The 14,122-nt window shown below is 38.5% G+C and overlaps 1 protein-coding gene across 1 annotated transcript in view; it reads right to left on the minus strand.

Annotated features, from left to right (window-relative positions):
* LOC121413142 (midasin-like) overlaps positions 1 to 14,122 on the minus strand; it is a 103,328-nt gene that overhangs the window by 46,030 nt on the left and 43,176 nt on the right. The window contains 17 exon segments of the mRNA XM_041605906.1: positions 395 to 753; positions 1,346 to 1,605; positions 2,565 to 2,871; positions 3,395 to 3,629; positions 4,254 to 4,600; positions 5,283 to 5,443; positions 6,433 to 6,563; positions 7,003 to 7,130; positions 7,794 to 7,953; positions 8,426 to 8,652; positions 9,084 to 9,421; positions 9,641 to 9,913; positions 10,625 to 10,709; positions 11,216 to 11,332; positions 12,070 to 12,223; positions 12,912 to 13,025; positions 13,361 to 13,520. Coding sequence (XP_041461840.1) covers positions 395 to 753; positions 1,346 to 1,605; positions 2,565 to 2,871; positions 3,395 to 3,629; positions 4,254 to 4,600; positions 5,283 to 5,443; positions 6,433 to 6,563; positions 7,003 to 7,130; positions 7,794 to 7,953; positions 8,426 to 8,652; positions 9,084 to 9,421; positions 9,641 to 9,913; positions 10,625 to 10,709; positions 11,216 to 11,332; positions 12,070 to 12,223; positions 12,912 to 13,025; positions 13,361 to 13,520 — 3,556 coding nt within the window.

A 14,122-nucleotide genomic window follows, 5' to 3' on the forward strand; every position in this document is an offset into this window, starting at 1 on the left:
ACAATAAATTGCCCAAAATGAGGGTTTAGATTTTGAGATTTTTTTAGATTTTAGCACAGCATATATTAGTGTCAGATCCGGTATTTTGAAATAGAAGGGTACAAGTAACACCTCAAGGAGGGGGGGCCAAATGACAATTTTTTTTTTATTTAGCTAAATCAATGTGTGTGAACAATGGGAAAATTTCAAAATCTAGAAAAGGGCGAGGGCATGCACCACTTGTGCCCGCAACTGGATCTGCCACTGCATAATGTACTTGCTTCATTTCTTCATTCCAGGGAGAATGATGTCTCTCTTAGTTTGTGGTTGTCCGAGATTGGAATAAGTACAGATATGCATTGCATTTAAAAACAATACAGAGAAAGAATAAACACGAATTATTGATCAATTTTACCTGCATCTCTTCCCATCCAGCTGCTTAAGAACATCCCCAGATCTTGAAGAAGGCTTTCCACAAGGCTACCTACATTGTCAATCACTCTCAAAGCTCCACCCCTTTCATCCCTGACCAATGGCAGTGCCTCACTGTCTGTCTGGCTCCGCCCACTGTTGCACTTCAAGATCTCCCCAAGGCTCTCAATGGGTGACTGACTCCCTGGGGAGGGAGAGGGCCTGGTTGTAGTTGTTGCCATGATGACAAGGTTTGAGCAGGCTGCCAGCCATTTTGTTTTGTCTCCCTCATCAGGAAGTAACGAGGAGAAAGCTCTCAGAAGCCAGGCAGCGCTTGTGACAAGATACAATACACCAGATGCCCTAATGAAAAGAACATTTGGAGACAGAGGAAAAAAAATCCTTAGTTATATTGGATACAAATTTGAAATCAAAGGTTTGTACAGTATTTCTATTTTGTTTTGTAACTCAGAACACAAAATCTTTAAGGCAATTTACCAAAAGGAAATGCAGCTTTTACCATTTTTATGTTTGACTGAATTCTATTTAGTGCATGTGACAAACGTTGTGAACAAGAATCATTGGAATTTTTAGCGAATAAATGTTGCTTCCAGGTTCTATTTACTACACCTGGCTTGCTTGAAGCTCAGTGTAGATGGATTTCTCGAAAGACATGTCATGTGCAACAGCTTGAACACAAAACCTTCTGAAAGGCAAGATTTAGAACCACCAGGGGAGCGTTTCATCAATATTTTCGTCCGACAAGTTGTCAGATCTGACAACTTTCCATGATTTTGATTGGTTGAGAGGTACTGTTCCTATGGTAACTGTCGGAGAAAATGGTACTTGCCGGATAAAACATCCGACAAGTCCTTTCATGAAACGCTCCCCAAATACCATCGCTCCCACATCATCAATCCAATACATATTAAAATATGCTGCCATTTCATCTTACATGAAGTCATGTCCCCTGCTGCTCATCCATCCAGAGTTTCTCCATAGAACCTGCATGATCTCCTGTAGGTGTGATTGATGTGCCTCCCATGAAGCAAGTGGTACACTCTTGCCCCCCTCCTGCACCTGCTCCGCCCCATCTCTCTGCTTTCTCTCAGCTCTGGGTGTGGTCGTAGACGGTTGGCCTTGGTGCTGTTGGTGATCACAGAGTAAGCGGAACATGCACCTGGTTTGGACAGGAGTGTAGAGGTTGGCAGGACTCTGCAAAAGAGATTTAATACATGTATCATGTACATACATGATGGATTTCCTCATATTGCTCATCATACCAATAATAATAGTAACATGCAACACATGTGTGTTGGCTCAGTTGGTAGAGCCCCCGTCTCACAACCGGGAGGTCGGGGGTTCAAACCCCGGCCGCGTCAGACCAAAAGACGTTGCTACCCTGTTTGGCGTTCAACAATTAAAGAGATAGAGCCTCGTCGATCTGGCGCTGCACGGTGGCTGCCGGGCCCATGATCAATTGGGCAAAGCAAATTATCGGAGTATTTCATTTCTTGTCTATTTCGAACAATAAATTATGGATTTTCATTTTCATATTCTACACTCATGATGTCTTTTAAGTGTACTATTCTATCATCCTGGCTGTAGCATGGCTACAAGCAGTCAAGATACACATTTACAACACCTGGGTAAAGAGTGGAATATGTGGATAAATGCCTTGCATAAGGATACATCTGATGCGGTGAGATTTGAATCTAGGACCTTGCGGTTCATAGTCCAGAGACTTATCGACTGAGCCACAACACATCCAAAACAGACTCTTTCACGATTCAAACTTGCAATAAGAACTTATTTTAATCTTCAAGATTCTGAAAATTATAATGACTGGATATGTACCCATGATATTGTGTGATAGTTATAATCAACAGGTTTTGATTATCTCAAGGATCAAACTTCAAAATGTTTATTGTACTTTTTTAATTTCATGAACATAGCAATATTGATGAGTTTGGTTCTTTGTTGGTGCAAGAAAGATACTATTCTATAAGGGGTAATTTGACATATTGTATTATCCAACCTACTTTTGCTTTGAAGGGAAATGACAAAAAAATATCCTTATGAAATACAGAAAAATACTGTAATATGAAAAAATATTTACATGTAATTTTTCACAAAGTATGGGTTTCAACTGTATTACTGTTGGAAGTTTTTACCATAATAGAACTGCCGTCTTCCATTCCACAAGTCTGCATCTCTTCATCATCTCCCAAACATGGTTTCCATGACAACCACCCCTCCATTGCTGCCACTACAGTGTTGGACTGCACATGGGTGAGATGGGCTGATGCTACCTCAGCAATGACCCCAGTGTGACCTTGGACTGATCCCATCTTGCTATGGGGGTGCAAGAGGACCGAGTTGAGGGGATAGAGGAGGTAAGGGTTGAAGGGAACTTGGAAGCGGGTGAACTCGTACAAGGATTCCACTTCTCTCAGTTGGTTTTCGTTGTTGCTCTGGAGGCTGCATTTAAAGAAGAAAAAAAATGAATAAAATATGGAGATTCATCAAATTTACATTTATTATTTCAGTTCAGAATGCTTTCAAACATCATGCTTCATAATGAACTATGTGCGACTTAGCTTTGGCACCAATGCTTACATGATATTTCTGTACTAACAACATCATGACGTCGCTTTATACAGTAATGCCAATAAACATTGTTATAATAAGGCATCCATAATATTCCTTGTCCTCCCACCTTCAAAATTTCACTAAAAATTTTGGCTATTCAAACAAGCTTTTAAGTAAATATAATTCTTCCCATTCTTTAATAGGTTTCCATTTATTTTATTTTCTTAACTGTGCCATGAGCATCTTTTTATGATGGATACCGGCGAATTGAATGTCCATATCATCATTATTTATTAGGCCAATTTATCTAGTTGCCTATTCAAAGGCACACTATATATTACCTGAAGAAGCTGAAACCCTATCCTACAATATCATCCTCACTTTGGTGTTTCACTTTATTCACGATACTTACCCCACCTGCTTGAAGCTTTCAGACATCAACTCGGCAACCACCCGCTGAGAAGTGGTAATGGCCAAGTGCTCCTTCATGGGCCATAACCAAACAGTCATCTCATGAGCATCTTGGACTATACCATTTCTCTCATCGGGGGTGAAATCATGGTCCTCGGGATAGAGGGTGGGATTTGGGGGAAGGAGGCCCTCCCGGATCAGGTTGTACTCAATGGGGCCAACTGCTTCAGCTGCGACTGTCCAACAAAGTGGAGGTAAAAAATATTAAAAGTGAGAATTCCTGTCCAGGTTTTGCTCTACTTTGCAATAAAAATTACCAACATGAAGACAGCTTGTCAGTAAGTTGCTAAAACAAGTATGGAAGACTGTACTGATCCCTGCAGGCAATGTACAAAGAGTAACTGGACCAATTAAGGCTAATAAAGGACTTATGAAATCAACACAAATCAAACCACTTCAAAAATATAAGACTAAAGGGCATATGTATAGTAGGATATAAATTGCACCTCCTAGGATTCCATAAATCTGTTCACCTTAATCATAAAAATTTCACTAAAATGTAAAAACACTTTCTACATTCTTGTTTGAAAAAAGGCTAAGACTTAGCTTATCATATGACTTAAAGCTTTAACACAGTCACCTTGATCAGGCACTCAATTTGTCAAGGATTCCTTCCAACCGGGTACTAATTTACTACACCTGGGTGGAGAGTGGCAAATATAGATTAACATCTTGCCAAAGGATGCACTTTCTGCATAGGGATTTTAACCCAGGACCTTGTGGTAAAAAGTCCCAAGACTTGTCCACTGAGCCACAGCACCCCATTCCTTAATCATTTTGTCAAGTAGTAAATGACTTACATTCAGACTGGTCCTGTAGAACGAGAACCTTCATGAGGCTGTCTTCGAGCAATCTACACGTGAACGGTCCACGACTGCTCGACATGAACGCGATGCAACGGTCAGCATCCCGCTGCCTACCGATCACCTTCCCTCTGCCCTGCCTGATTACGTTCAACGACTGGCAGAGCCTGGAGACGCGTTGGCTGGTCTCTGCGACGTGGGCCGTCCGGAAGGGGAGTGGCTGGCCGAGGAGTCTGCATAGCTCCTCCCACTGGCCGAGGTCGAGGGTCATGGTGGAGGTAGTGTCAGTTTGGGTCAGCGAGGCATGCAGGCATTTCATGATGGTGTGAAGTGCAGCTGGTAAGCTAATCAGAGGGGGAGGGGGAAACAAAATCAAGGTAGGACAAGTATGAGTGCTAGAGAATTAAGCATATTTCGAGTGAATTATCATATAAATTATTACTAGCTTGCATCCAGTAACTCAAGATAATATGCTTGGTAACATTAGATTATCACTGACTATAAAATTGTGGTTTCTGTGTCATTATAGCAACTAATGGGTAACTGGCATTTGATTTGACTCCTTCTCCCTCTTACCATCGCATTGCTGTAATAGCAAGGTTCATATAATAGACTTATGCAGGGGGACCTTGGATCAACAATAAAAATTAGCAAGAACAATAAAAGCTGTGAAGACCATTTAAACATGACAGTATTCAACTTCTTTATGATAACCCCAATATCATCACAAAATCACCCACAAAAGAATGAGATTTATGCCCAGCAGACATTATGTAATGCCATTGGAAAATGCCTTATGGTAAATAAAATATAATCTTTCTTTCCCTAGCATTTTATTTATACAAGGTTATAAAAGAAAGCCTGGCTGAAGAATTTCTGGCTGTTAAAATGAAATTGTATTATCGATATTACACATGTTCCCAAGACTTTTCACAAGGTTTTGGGTCTACCAATAACAATTCATCCCCATAAAAGCTAATACCTGTATGACTTTACACAAACATACAAGAACAAAATTATATTTACCTTGAGGATTCATTTAGCGTTGACTTGACTACTTGGACAGTTTCTTTCAAGAACCAGTCCCAGTGGAGTGCTAGCTGACCAAAAGAGAATCTATCGCCATCTGTGATTGGTTGAGTGCATAGCCGCCATAACCTATCCCTCCAACCACACGCCACAAGAATCTAACGGGGGTGAAAGAAAATGATTTAATTGTATAATTTAATTATACAAAAAAGTTTCACATTTGAACATCTCATACTAATTTCATCAGCCTTTATGACATTTCTAGCGACTGATTGGGGGAAAATGATAAATAGAACATTGAAATAGTGAAGATATTTGTCTGACTCACATTAAGGCACGAAAATACATTCTTTTTAGCCTAATTCTAGAAAATTTATCTTCTTTGGCAAGTTTTAACTGGCAAGCCTTCATCATACATTGCCTAGCTGCAGATGTGAAATACAAAGTGTTAAAGAGATAGATGTATATTACTTAACCATATCTAGGCAGGGGTAGTTTGGGAGATCTTATGGCCTGTGGGGAGGGGAACCTGCAAGGCTCCCCCCCCCCCTTTGAGATCAACACAGAAATAGGACATCACCAATGTATAATTCCATTCCTTCAAGCTCAAATAGCAACTATGCCACTTAAAGTGAAGGTTTGATGACGGTTGCTGCAGAAAACTTACAAAAATATTTAGGTTTTCTTGGATTGTGTTTTTAAAATTTTTCTTAATGCCTGGCAAGTGGAATTCAAATGGATTTCATTTGGGTAGGTGGTTTTTCTAGGAGCTTTAGAGAGTACCAAAGTGTGACGTCAGTTGCCATGGTGTCATGGCGGGCTGGTTCTTAACAGAGTCGCAGAATGCACATTTAAAATAGGTTGCAAGTGATCAAATTCCGATAGCAGCCATTTTGTCCTATGAGAAACACACGCTTTCATTCGGCGGGTTCATTTGTTTAGAACCAGGCCACCATGAAACCATGGCAACTGACGTCATCGCTTTGGTACTGTATTCTCCAAAGACCTCTCCTAAGCAGCAGGAGATGCGCCCAGAGACTAATCATGTGTGGTTTGTTAACCTTCAAGGAAATCTGTCCTGTTCAGCTCGTAACTGTGGTTTTAGAACGGCAGAGGATAACTTGAGTTCATGAAAACTTCAGATTACCTGAAAGGCCTGATCCTCTGCCAGAGGTCCATCAAATGCGAGCCTCTCTGAGAAGAACTGGTCCCAGGCCTGGAAGAATGGACCAACATGTGCCACAGACTGATGAGGTAAAGCTTCACTACTTAGACGACCTGTATGAATCAAAGATCACAATATCGATCGCACGTTCAATCCCTTTTATTTTAAGTCACACATTGACGTTCCGAGCTCACGTAAGCATGAGTTTATAGTTTCCATTGCAAAGAAATGGGTGAACATGTCCCACTGGGAACAGAAGACCAGCAACAGGATGAGTTCAGAAAAAAATGTGTCAAGGAAATTCTTGTAACTTGTCCTTAATATAACTTTAAAACTTCAAACTGTGACAGTATGAAGGAAAAGTATTATTTTATCAGATAACCTGAATTTCCTGTTCTTTCCCTTTTTGAAGACCAAAATACTAATATGGCTATTGTCAAAAACCTTCCCTTACAACTTATCAATGGTTTGGGATGGGAGGTCACAATTGGGATAAAGGTAAAAAAAGTCTCTTGTATTCATAAGAAGGAAAAATATTGGTGATAAGAGTACCTTTTTCAAAAGCCTGAGAGAGTTGAAGGACTGTTGATGGCTTCCTCTTCTTCTTGCTCTTTGGTTCTTGGTTGGTTTGATGGGAAAGGCAAGATTCGGACAATGCTCTTCTCAGGAACACAAATAATCTGAACATAAATGCATAAGAATTGAAATCAGATACAAATTTGCATCCTTGTACCTAAAAGGATATGTGATCACTCATTGATTTCGTGCTATCGCTAGTCTTAATATATAGGTTTTGAGAAAAATATTAATACAGAAAATAAACAAGCCTATAATCCTATTTGCAAAGAGAAACAAATGTTTTAAAACTTGCTTTGCTACTTGGTAACACAATCACTGCAGTATGAAAGAAAAGACTAGTGAAGTAAAGTGTTATATTGCTTAGTATAAAACAAGGTTCATGTACAACTTTTTATCTCTTTTTGTTGAACTCCCTAGGAACTTGAAAGAGCAGCTTTCTGCCACATTAACAGCAAAATGGTACAAGCAATAGCTAAAACAATTCATACTTAAGTTAGTCATAAGGGCTGGCCTTACTGATGACAGAAAATACTCTTGGGCATATTTTGTGGAGAAAAAGGCCAAGCGGGGATCCACACTCACAATCTTACCATCATGAGTCCAATGCACTAACCACGAGACCACAAAACCCAACCGAATGTGCCATAGAGTGTCCAATTCATGCGAAAGTGCATTGCATAAGGGCATTTCTGCACCGATGCACTGTGTGAAAAAGTTTTGCGAAGGGCATTCTTGCCCCAACATGAGAAATCTCATTAACAAACCTTCTAGCTAGGGATTGGATTCTTTCCATCGGATTCGGCCCGTCATCTTCCATGCTCTCTTCTTGAGCTGATACTGCCCTCTGGAGGTGAACATTAAACAGTCTGTGTAACTGCTCGTTCCAGAGAATATCAAGGGGAGAGTTGATCAAGAATTCCTTCACTGAAAAACAAAGACAGAAAAAAATGTTAGTTTTATTTTCTCTTACATATACAATGAGAAGATGTAGAGGTCTACTTTCAAATCAGAGCATCCTACGATAGGAGACCTATGGCCCAGTTCACAAAACTTGTTATAATAATAAATTTGCAATAACAGTTTAAAGCTACTGAAATCATTCAGTTTGGCTGGCTGATATTGAACTTGATGTAGAAATTGAGAATTTGTCACTGTCACAAGTTTTCATGAATGAGGAACCAGGATTAGTGATTATTTTTCTAACATTGATTGCTTGATTTCTGGAAATTATCTGGACCTATTGCAGGCTTACTGTATCAATGTTCATACTCTGTTTATGAAACAAAACATAGGATTCCAGGAAATGCTGCTAAATTTCAGGAAATTAGGGGTTCACTTTCAGAAAATATTTGAGCTGTAGAAACCCTGCATGTGAGAGTCATCACTTTTAACTTACTCTGGTGACCAGAACACAGCTCCTTCATCTCCTTCTCAATCTGCTCCATGATTGGATGATTCATCAAGCTGTGAAGGACACCTTCAGCCAATGATCCAATGTCTAGCACCTTTCCTGGGCATGCAAGAGACTTCAACCAATCACAGCGCAGCTTACAGTCCTCAAGGCTGGCTTTCTCCAAGACAATAAGGAGAGCAGCTTTCAAGAGCATTTCTGTTGATGTGGCTCTGCAATGTGAATACAAAGGAATTAAATATAATCTTAGAGTACTTTAATATACCCAGATCAATATACACAGATCTAGAAAGAGATACTGAATTATCCAGTGTTATTGAAAAACTGCAACAGTCATATTTCATCTGTAGACCTATTAATCACAATATTCATGAACTTGTATATGAAAAATATTTGTTACACAACATACACAAGAAGCACAGAAAACATATATCCTAATATTTGTGTTACTACATGTATAATGCTCATAAATTCCTCATTACATGTTCTTTATGTTTCCAAGATTTGACAAATCTTTACCTTACTCATGTTTGAACAGATGAAGAACTACAGAAAGTATAATTGATATCAAATATAAACCGTTTAATATCATACCACACTGGGATTTTCGTACATGTAAATAATTTTTAGTGCTTATGCTAACCTGTCTGAGCTTTGTAGTGCTGTAAGGAGATGATGCAACACAGCTCCCTGTCGCTGGATGGTCACCAGCATCGGGTTGGTGCTTAGGTTCTTTGCATCAGTTAGAGGGTAGGCCTTGATGACATGATCCTCCAAATCATCATCATTGTCGTCGTCATCATCGTCGTCATCATCATCACCATCATCCTTGTAATCCTTGTCTTCTAATCCTTCACTATTGGCAAGGTGGGAATTGGTAAGAGAGTGCTCCTCAATCTCCATTGGAGAGTCCTGGTCTGCATCATTGGCTGTGCTGCCAGATTGTCCTTGCAGACATTGCTCAAGTACCTCTCTTGCTCTCTGTTCAAATTCAGAATATTTTGCATATTGAAGTATCTCTCATAAAATGTTAAAAGAGAATAATAAACCATATTGATAGGTCAAAAAGGAACTATAATTTTACAGGCTGTTTTCAACACATGGCAAAGATTTACCCCATTGAATACAAAATTCCCTAATTCCCTTAGTCTTGTACTGGGACAACACCTGTAGGCGATATATTAATAAAAAAAAAATCACCTGTTTATTAGCGATGAGGAGCTGCCCATTGACATACACCTCCATGCATGCCTCCCATACCGCCTTTGTCATCCCCGATCCATTCCTCGAGAGCTGCATCACCATGGAGGCTGCCAGGAGGAGGCCTGGTAACCGGGCGGAGTCGGTGCCCTGGAGATGGGATCGCATCTCTTGGTGGATGTTGATGAGGCTGGTGATAGTGCCTTCGGAAGTCAGGCCCAGGGAGTGTAGGAGGGTCCTTGTGTCTTGATCGCTGTATGCCCCACCCTCATTCTGTATACCACAGAGTTGAAAAAAATAATTATAGTTGTAATAAACAGGTGAGAGAGTGTGAGTGAACAATGCAATGCACTGAAATGTATAAGTAATGATGCCATAAGGACTGGGCAGGTAAATTGCCAATTCGTCCACTGAATTAAGTAATCAATCAAATCTCCATTTTTGGAAATGGGGAGAGAAAGTTTTTTTTTCTTAGCAAGGTAATATTCTCAGTTCATGTTACATTTTAACAAAGCCTTGAAACCATCCACACTCAAGGGTTTATTTCCAAATTTCCAGACATATATGTAACATTTTAACACGAGAAATATATAAGTTAAAAGCTCATAACGTAGTATACCAAACATTTTCTGAAATATGGAAGGTGCAATTTTGCTGATATCTTTTTTAATAATATAAGAAATGATTTCACCATAACTTTGTAAACAGCTGGTTTATATGTGCTGCCAATAACCTCTGGAAATTCAAACCTGTGCATTATTTGTTTTATGAAATATCAATACAGTTGACATGTTTGGTTACAAAAACACTGACCTGGAACCAATCAGAGTTGTTCTTTCATATTTGATATTCACTACAACTAGAATGCTCTGGTTGCACATACATGTAATCAAGAATTAGACTATGAGGGATGAGATGAATCAGAAAATAGATATAGCAGGTGAAAACCAACCGCCAATTTGAAATCAATGTGTATATACTCACCTCTCCTAACATGTATATCTCCACTCCTCTGTTTCTCATTGCTCTTGAGATCTCGCCATGGCGTGGATCCATAGACAGGAACAATCTGGATGAAATGTATAAAAAACAAATACTTCAGCATTTCTGATATTCCCCCAAAGAATTTTAACAATAAAATAATCATGACATCACCAAAAGTGCAGCCAGAAGTCCAACTTGCACCTCCAATAACATCAGATCCATATAGTCCATGCCTAAAGCTAGTGCCTTCAAGTTTAAAACTTGCCAAATGGAGTTAATAAGTTAAGCCCCCCCCCCCATGTCAGGAAGTAGAAATCATCTTCAAGATTAGAAAGGGAAACTCCCCATATACTGACTGTCATAAGTCTGGTATTCAATATAAATTTCTTTTATATCCATATTTTAATGTAATACACTGAAGATATTTAAAAAAACATACAAAGTAAATTGAATTTCAATCTAGCAAAAGTATTGCTTGCTAAAAATTTACCATATCAAAAGTTAACCCCCCCCCCGACCAACGTGGGGCAGGACGTAGCAACCTACATTTATGTAAAGGGAAAGTCCAAGAATGAGTGATTATTCACAAACCTAAATTGTGGATGAGGTGCGATGGCAGGGATCTGGCCGTCTATGACCCCTCTCTCGTTTATTGTCAGGACACCACCAGGCTCCAGTAAAGCATTCAGACGATCCAACACAGAGGGACTGAGGAGTTTCAAATTAGATGATAAATGATTTATCAGCATCTTCAGTCAACTTAACAATTAAAAATATACAGTGTTAACAAAGGTATATGAAATATAAATTTTGAGTAATACTATTTCAACACTGATTTTAAATGATAGTCTTATAGTTCTCTAAATTTATAAAGTATCTGAAAAAAAATATTTTGAAAAGCTTTGACACTGTAACAACAGTCAAAGTTGCATTTGCATCTTTCAGTTGATCTCCAACTCCACGTCTTTGCCAGTATTTTTTTTCAAAGAAGCAAAACAATTTGCAATGCCTTGATAATTGTCTCAAATAATTTTTTCAATGATCTTTCATGATGACCACCATACAAATATTTTCACTCAGTATCTCATGTTTAGATATAATTTGAGGAATCCCTTACATTTACATGTAGCATTTACTTATGGAGAATTGCAAAAGCTTGTGTTTGATTCCAAATTAATATGAAAGGGGGGTGTTGCAAGAAAAATTGAGGTGAAATTGAATGCAAGTCAACTACAAATTTGAGTTTCATCAAAGAACTTGCACTTGATGTAGGGACTTATTTGGAACCTAACATAAGTTTGTTTCAACAACCCATTAATGTTATTCTCTCAATTAGGATTGCCATTGTTACATCTGTTCAATAATGGTTTGCTGGAACTTATAATTATCTGTGCTTTATCCTTTCTTCATTTCAGAAAACTGAACGTAAGAGTTCCCACACTAACCTACAGAAGTTGACATTATCGATGAGGAGCCAGTCTCCATTCTTGAGGGCGTGGACCAAGAGTCCATCGACCCACTCAAACTTGCCTCCCCCACCAGGAATGGAACGGTCCTCTAATTTGCATTTGCTCTTCAAAGCATCAGCAGCTTCGACCACTGTGAAAACACAAGCAAAGGGAGGATCAATTAATGTCACTTTTCATTGTGTAATATCAAAATGGTCAGACAGCTTACTATTGCTGATATTAAAGTTACACAAACTTCACAAATGACTGGCATATGATAAGATAAAGAATTCTCTCAATTATTTGGCATCTGTGGTAATGTCCAGACTTCGATTATTATCTAAATTTGTAACAAGCATTGTTAGATCATAATTAATTGTTTACAACAACTGAATAGCAGTGTTAGCATGTTCATATATTTTATATTCCTGAAGCTCCAACTTTTCTTCCCCAAGCTTTAGCACATATATCCATAAATTACAAGATCAAAAGGACATGTACTTTATCAAAATATTTCGGCAATCAATAGCAAAGCCACACATAACTGATGAACAGTTCGGTTGAACACCCTTGTATCACTTTTATGACTGAATAACTTTAAGAAATCAATGCAATTATTATAACAAATGAAATTTTCCCCCGAGAGTTCTGAGCATGGTTATAATTGATCATTACTTGCAATTCCCCAAATTATTTGGAATAATCATTCTCTGATCGAAAAAAATACACAGCCTAGCGAATGAATCAAATACAATTCTAAATTATACATTTTCCATTTATTTTCTTATAAATTGTACATGTATTTCAATAAAGGAAATTCTGATTCACTCTGTACTTACCTATTGCAAGCTCTGGACCACCTTGCATAGTTTCTGAACAAGTCTGTAACTGTGCCAAGAGTTGGTCAAGCAAGTTGAGTTTCTGCTGAGTAGGAAAGAGGCTATCTTGTTCCCCTGAAAAAAGATGGTACCAATAATAATAAATAATAACAATGCTGCTACTAATATTGCTAATACTACTACTACTACTACTACAAGTACATGTACTACTACTCTACTACTACTACTACTACTACTACTACTACTACTACTAAACTACTACTACTACCATTTCTTCTACCGATACTACTATCACTGTTACTGCTGCCGCTGCTACTGTTGCCGCCACCGCTACTACAGCTACTGCTGCATAAATTAAGCAGGATCTGATTAATACGGAAAAGAAGCATTTTGATTATAGAAAAATCATAATAAATTTGAAAACTATGTGAATATACAACTGAACTTACTTCCTTCATCGGGCAATTTCAGAGTACTCAAGATTCCCATGATTCTCTTTGCTTTCAATCTGATTCCGGATGCATCACTGGTTAGCAGACTTCTGATGGTTGCCATAGCAACATCATTTATCATACCCAACAAACTCTCCCAATGCCGGTTCAGATCGGCCTAGAAAGACGAAAGGAAATACGGAAATGTAAAGTGAATGTCATCTGTGTGTTTCAAGGTACCAAACTGTTTGCTAGCATTTAAAGCAGATCCAGGATGCTTGTACTGAAACATCAGATCAAGTATAAAACATACTGATACTCTGATCTAAAGTTTAAACTTAATGTCCTGTATTTCTGAGCTCGGGTTTAGATTGAACTTTAGTCTAAAGTTGTGGTTTAAGTATACATGTAGATAGCCAATTGTGAAACAAATCTCTATCTGTACTGTTTAAATTCATCAACTCGTCTGTCACTCAGGTCATTCATAACTGTCTGGGAACAAGAACTGGAATAGTTTTCCTCACCATTATACCATGACAAAAGAAAAGAGTAAACATGAGAAATTTACAATGCTCAAAAAATTACATGACATTTCCAGCTCTCCATACTTTTAGTAGTGTTAGCCCATGGTTTAACTTAACCCAACTTCAGAATACGGGCCATTGTACATGTAGTTAGGTCCCTAGATATACTTTTATCTTAATTGTGAAAAAGAGGTACATATTCTTATGAAATCACTAAAAAAATAAATCTTATTCTTTAAGAGTCAAGACTCTTTCT

The sequence above is a fragment of the Lytechinus variegatus genome, chromosome 4 (genome assembly GCF_018143015.1).
Source record: "Lytechinus variegatus isolate NC3 chromosome 4, Lvar_3.0, whole genome shotgun sequence".
In the NCBI taxonomy this organism is placed as follows: Eukaryota; Metazoa; Echinodermata; class Echinoidea; order Temnopleuroida; family Toxopneustidae; genus Lytechinus; species Lytechinus variegatus.